Source organism: Lepisma saccharinum, chromosome 29 (genome assembly GCF_977018435.1).
Source record: "Lepisma saccharinum chromosome 29, izLepSacc3.1, whole genome shotgun sequence".
In the NCBI taxonomy this organism is placed as follows: Eukaryota; Metazoa; Arthropoda; class Insecta; order Zygentoma; family Lepismatidae; genus Lepisma; species Lepisma saccharinum.
The window spans coordinates 16,705,191-16,712,342 of NC_139257.1; the positions used below are offsets into that span (position 1 = coordinate 16,705,191).

The 7,152-nt window shown below is 41.4% G+C and overlaps 1 protein-coding gene across 1 annotated transcript; it reads right to left on the reverse strand.

The window, feature by feature from the left end:
• Nucleotides 1–1,026: 1,026 nt before the first annotated feature.
• LOC145981410 (uncharacterized) lies at nt 1,027–6,144 on the reverse strand. The gene has a single exon (XM_083114647.1). It carries the CDS (start codon nt 6,142–6,144, stop codon nt 1,027–1,029), a length of 5,118 nt encoding a protein of 1,705 aa, XP_082970773.1.
• Nucleotides 6,145–7,152: the final 1,008 nt, after the last annotated feature.

A 7,152-nucleotide genomic window follows, 5' to 3' on the forward strand; every position in this document is an offset into this window, starting at 1 on the left:
TATGGCCCCCAGGTAAATAAATCATCCATATAAAAGGCGAAGTTATCACTTTGCATGCTGGGACATGCGTGCTGAACGGTTCTGTTCATTGCTGTGGAGGATGTAATATAACCCTGACTTAAAACATTAAATTCAAAATGACGCTGTGTACTTTTTACTGTCTTCTGTTAGTGGAATCTGAAAAAAAAAACCTGAACGTAAATCTCCGCTAGAGTAGTATTGCCTTCCGCCCATGTCGTGCAAGATAGAATGAATGGAAGGCATGGCCATCGCATCGAAAACAGAACGCTTGTTTAAAAAAATAACTGGTGAGTTATAAGGACTAGTACTACCCCGGATTAGATTATTCCCTGTTTTTTCAAAGTCTCTATTTGATTCTTTGTCTCTGTTCGCAAATGTACCGGGATCGGATATTGCTGCTTATGGAACGGCGTAGGATCAGAAAGCTTTATCCTATATTTGTAATATGTGGCAAGGCCCATGTCATTCTCGGACCAACTGAAAATATTTTTGTATTTTAACAAAAGCTCTAAAAGTTGATTTTTCTCATGTTCCGCCAATTGTGTATTAATGTCCAATGTGGATATATCCACTTGTGGGATATCTTCGTTTTCTGATTCTTCTCTTGTTGAATAGCTTCCTAGTTCCTGGGTGTGTGGTTTCGCGTATGTCAATTCACTCTGGTGCAAATGAAACATATATGTAGATTAACTTATACTTTAATAACATGAAGCACGTAAATAACACGAAATATAATGAAGGTTTCCACACAAATGTACACGAATATGACGAGGCGTACAACACACGTACGTCGTCTCACGACTCTACTCGGACTCACACTGCGCATGCGCACACTGCATGGCAACAAGCTTAATAAGAATGACAATTCGTCTGAACATCACGGCCCCTCTTGGAAGATCAGCTTCCAAAATTAGAATACACAATAATTATTACCTTTTACAATATAACATATTACACTTGAATACATAGATTACAATAAACACAATTTCTTTTCTGGTTACATATTTACACTTTCTCAATTGGTAGAGGTGCAAGCTTCATAATAGGCCTCTTTAGTTCACCGTCTTTAGTTTTAACAGTTGCAACTCTTACCAAACCATCTTGTCCTTTGTGAGTTTCGATAACTCTACCTAATTTCCACTTCAATGTGTGTACGTTATCTTCCTTTATCAACACTAAATCATTGACTTGAAGGTTAGGCAATCTCTTCTGCCACTTCGGTCTACTTTGAAGTCCAGATATGTACTCCAAATGCCATCTTCTCCAAAAATGCTGCACGATTTGTTGACACCTTTGCCAACGCGTCAGGCGGTTAATTTTGCTCTTGGTGAAATCATCTTCTGGAATGTTAAGGAGGTTGTCGCCAATCAGGAAATGCCCTGGCGTAAGTGCTGTCAGGTCATTGGGGTCACTTGACATGGCTGTGATTGGACGAGAGTTCAAACAACCTTCTATCTGCACTAATACTGTGTAAAGCTCTTCAAAATTCAACACAGCATTGCCCACAACACGTTTCAAATGATATTTTATGCATTTTATGTTACTTTCCCAAATTCCGCCAAACCAAGGTGAGGAAGGGGGATTAAAATGCCACTTGATTCCTTCATTTGTCAGAAAGTTATGCACAGTTTCTCTATGGTTCGATTCTCTTAAAAAATACAACATTTTATGCAATAGTTTGTCAGCTCCTACATACTGAGTACCACAATCAGAATACAGGTTAGCAGGTTTTCCTCTACGAAATATGAAACGTCTCAAACATGCAATAAACGTATTAGTAGTTGCTGAAGATACAACTTCAATGTGAACACACTTAGTAGAAAGACATATAAACAAAACAATGTAACCCTTGATTATTTTATGTGATTTCAAAAATCCAGACTTAATTGAAATCGGACCTGCAAAGTCAGTGCCTGTGTTAACAAAAGGTCTTGCTTCGTTTACTCTAGGAGGCGGTAAACTTCCCATCAATTGTTTAGCTGTAATAGCCTTGACACGTCTACAAATAACACATTTGTTCACTATGCTACGAACCATATCTCGAAGCCCAACTATCCAATATGTTTGTGTCACAATAGCATGTAACAATTGCGGATTTGCATGGAGATTTTTCACATGTTCATGTCTCAATAATAGTTCAGTAAACGGATGATTTTTGGGTAACACTATAGGATGTTTCTTATCTGAAGACACATCAGCATTATGTAAACGCCCACCTACTCGTAACACACAATTATTGTCAATGAATGGACTCAACGAAAGAAGCTTACTGGATGAGGGGAGCTCCTGCTCTGTTTGTAAACAGTTAACCTCGCTCTCATAAGCTTCACGTTGGGTGACCTTGACCCAAAACTCAGTCGCAGCTGATAACTCTTCGGTTGTCAACGTCTGCTCGCTTCGCTGCATGGAAGGCGCTCTACAGTTGCTTATGAATCTAAACATCCAAGCAGTAACACGTATTAATCTCAAGAATGATGAGAATCTCTGCAATAACTCCTTAGTGTCAAAGGTTGTAGTCAACAGCACGCGAATCCTTGTTTTTCTTTCCTCCTTTTTTATTTCTTCACTTTCCACTGTAGATGATTCATGCATAGGCAACTCAGGCAAATAAAGAAATGATGGACCATTCCACCATAAATGAGCTTCACACAACTGTGTAGGAAAAGCACCACGAGAACCAATGTCTGCAGGGTTCTCTTTCGAACGCACATGAAACCACTGTTGAGGATTCGTCAGTTCATGAATGAGTGAAACTCGGTTCGAAACAAATGTACTCCATCTGGATGGATCTGATTTAATCCAACATAGGGCGATCTGTGAATCAGACCAAAGGAAAATATCGTCTATATGCAATGACAATGATGACTTCACAACACTAATCAATTTGGCTAACAACACAGCAGCACATAACTCTAAACGTGGCAATGTTACAGGTTTTATGGGTGCAAGCTTTGTTTTCGAAACTAACAATCTGACTGTAACAGCGTTGTCATCATATACTGTTCGTAGATACACAATAGCACATGTACCTTTCTCACTGGCATCACAAAAACCAATCAGTTGACACAAAGTTGGTTCTCTACATTTTAAGCATCGCTGTAACTGTATGCTCTGTAACACATGTAATTCAGCACAATATCTTTCCCATATTTCTCTTATGTCACTAGGAATAGGTTCATCCCAATTTAACTGTTTCTTCCACAGTGATTGAATTAATATTTTAGCTAACATAGTGACTGGGGCTAGTAATCCGAGTGGATCAAATATGCGAGCTACCTCAGACAACAACAACCTTTTGGTTAATACAGGGTGTTCACTAGGTGGGTTAATGATGAAACTCAAATGATCAGTATCCGGGTGCCACACAAGGCCAAGAGTTCTTATGAATTCGCTGTTATGGATGGAAGATATCGTAGGTTTCTCTCGCAAATGCTCAGGAATACTGTTCAACACGTCCGCATGATTTGACGTCCACTTATGCAACTCAAATCCACCCTTTCTCAACAATTGTGTCAATTGTTGCTGCATCTCTATTGCTTCTGGAACACTGTCAGCTCCACTGCTCAAATCGTCCATATAAAACTGTTGCTTTAAGACTTCTGCTGCAATCGGGTAATTTTCACCTTCATCGTCTGCTAACTGACGTAACACTCTCGTAGCAAGAAAAGCAGCTGGTGCCGTGCCATACGTGAGCGTATTTAAACGATAAACAATCACAGGTTGATTGGGGGATTCTCTCCACAAAATTAATTGGTAGTCTCTGTCCTGAAGATTCACCTTTATCTGGCGATACATCATCCGAACATCACTCGTCAATGCAATAAGATGGCCACGAAAACGTAACAAAATGGATAGTAACTCTGGCTGTTGTTTACCTCCATTCATTAACACGTCATTCAAGGACACGCCTGTGCTAGTTTTACTCGATCCATTAAAAACTACTCTCAGTTTCGTACTTGTGCTTGTCTCCTTTGTTATAGAATGATGCGGAATGAAATAAGAATCAGCGGGGGTGCTGGGTGGTTCACAGTCCGCCACTGGTGTCATATGATTCAACGCAATGTACTCTTGCATGAATGACTGGTATTGTTCTAGTCTCTGGCTATCAACTCGAAGCCTACGCTCTTGACTAAGCAAACATTTCATCGCCTTATCCTTTGAATAACCTAACTCGTCGCGGTTGACCTTAAATGGTAAGCGTACGACGTACCGACCATCATCCTCGCGATAATGTGTTCGTACGAAATGTTCCTCGCACAATTGTTCTTCTTGACTCGGCACTCGTAAGATAGGAATCTCCTCAGATTCAAAAAACTTATTCAGAGTTTCGTTCAGATCATTTTCTTGTACAATAATGTGATAAGAAGACAGAGATTGTTGAGGTCTTTGTTGAGGAGTTTTGCCACAAACAACCCATCCCAAGCGGGTTTGAATAGCCACGGGTTCATTCATTCTCCCCTCTCTTCTTCCACTCATTAGTAACAATGGGAAAAGATCAGCCCCGATAAGCAACTGAATAGTGTCAGGTTTGTGATATGAAGGATCTGCAAGTTCAAGGTTTCGTAAATGTTTAAAACTCAGGGTGTTTGGTACACACGCTTGTGGCACTGTGTTGGATATTTTCTTCACAATTAAGGGCGAACAATGATAGGATCTGTCCCCGTTTTTAGAGAGTATGTTCAAATCAACAGTAGAGTGCGAATTGCCGGCATTTACACCCGAAATTCCAGTAACTGACACGAACACTTTTTTACGTTTCAAGCCTAATAATTGGGCTGCGTTCTCGCTCAAAAATGACTTTTCACTAGCACTATCCAAAAGTGCTCGCATGGAGTGAAGCTGATTTTGTTTATCCTTTACTCTCACAACAGCAGTCGGTAACAAGACACGCGTTGCGTCACACTGCGTATCAGCTGTTATGTGCGACACCACTTGCGGCGTTGCCACGTTTCCACTTACCTTAGCTCTTTGCGAAGTTTCACGATGGATAGACGTGTGGTGAGACTTACCACAAGACCTACACGAGCCTGATTTACACCTATCCACAAAATGGGAATTATCAAGGCAGTTGAAACACAAGCCCTTCGATTTCACAAACACTTCCCTCTCTGGCACAGATAGGCTCATATATTCTTCACATTTACTCAAAAAATGCGATTCTCGACACATAGGGCAAGAGGACGACACGTGAAATGAATTAGCACTTCTTCTAGCACTGGGTTCACTGTGGGGGGTGGGGGGTTTCCTTTGGGATCCTGGTTTCGGGTCCTTGGAAGATGCAGATGCTGCGAGCGCTCTCGCTCTGTTGTCCAGGAAGCCGCTCAGCTGTTCGAAAGTAGGAAGTTGCTCGGACGACACACTCAGCTCCCATTGTTGCCTCGAAGTACTGTCCAATTTCTCCACGGTATGAAACACTAGGATAGCGTCCCAATGCTGCACTGGAATGTCCAACACACGTAAAACTCGAACACATTCTGTCGTCACGTCAACAAGCTTGCGTAAGCCGACAGCAGACTCAGTTTGTAATGAGGGTTGAGACACAAGTCGCTTAATTGTGTCGTTCACTAGCGCGTGTTTCTGTTCATATCTGTTAGTCAGAATGTCCCAAGCTTCTTTGTAATTCGAATCGGTTATCGCTATAGACTGTAACAATAACGCGGGTTCACCACGGACGCTCGATTTCAAATACTGCAGTTTTTGAGCGGCCGAAAGTGACGCGTTGTTGTGTACGGACTCCACGAACAAGTCTCTAAAAGAAAGCCACTGCTGCAGATTTCCTGTAAAAGTAGGCAAATCCAATCTAGGTAGACGCACATCACTCACCGTCTTTGTCTCGGTCACGGTCACGGTAGTTTGCTGTTTTTTCGCGATGTATAACTTGGCCAATGCTTCGTCGAGCCTGTCTTGCACTGAACCAATTTCCTCATCATATTGCTCAAACTGTTCGTCGGTGCACTTTTCAGAGATTTCACGGATCAGTTTTTGAGTGTCTTCTGTCAGTTGTAATGCTTTGTCTATGTACACTAAAACATTACCTTCGGTGAGATCATCTGCCGCCAATTTCTTCTCTAAACGTGTGACGTCACGTTTGAGGAGACGTTTGTTTGAAAGTATTTGCTCCATATTTAAGTCTCAGAACACGTAAAGTACATACACGAAGATCACAGTCACACCCGGCAAGGATACGATGCACAGAATTGCCGGTAAGCACAAAACCACTGTCTCTCGAAGCTCAAACACAAAGCCGTTAATAAGGCGCACTTTCTCAGCGGGAACACAATGGATGACCGTGCCGTAACGAATCGAATCAACCATTTATCCGGGCACAGGAGGACCATGAATAGCATCCTAGTTCCTGGGTGTGTGGTTTCGCGTATGTCAATTCACTCTGGTGCAAATGAAACATATATGTAGATTAACTTATACTTTAATAACATGAAGCACGTAAATAACACGAAATATAATGAAGGTTTCCACACAAATGTACACGAATATGACGAGGCGTACAACACACGTACGTCGTCTCACGACTCTACTCGGACTCACACTGCGCATGCGCACACTGCATGGCAACAAGCTTAATAAGAATGACAATTCGTCTGAACACTTGTTAAATTAATTGTTACAGCACTATTTTCCTGATCCACCGTTGCCAACTCACAATATTCTGCGCCACCGATCCGAATACCTTTGCGAATTACAATTCTATAATTCAAAGGGTTGGATACCCAAACGAGCTGTGTGGCAGGGTTGAGTATCGACCTTGGTACCATTATGCCAGATTTAGCCTGAAAATTTGCATTCGGCTCAAGCAAAATTAAATTCTGATTTTCTGTGTTGACTAATTTTTAAGGGATGCACAAATGTCATCTTGGTTTCACAACAATTCGTTTAGAGGCCACATATTCAGGTTCAACATTATGTACAAGCAATCCTGCCAATTTAACGGAAACATCAAGAGCTTTCTTCGAATCAAACCGAATGCGGTTGCGTGGGGGGAGTGCCAAATCTGCTCAAAGTCAATTTATTACTTTCAAAATCTAAATTTGCATTTTGGGCTTTGAGAAATTCATTACCAAGGATGGTATGATGACCAAAATCTTGTGACACCTTTAACTAGTGTGTTGATTT

What these genes read in the sequence shown, in the direction of transcription:
- LOC145981410 (XM_083114647.1), bottom strand. Translation starts at nt 6,144, where the DNA reads ATGGAGCAAATACTTTCAAACAAACGTCTCCTCAAACGTGACGTCACA.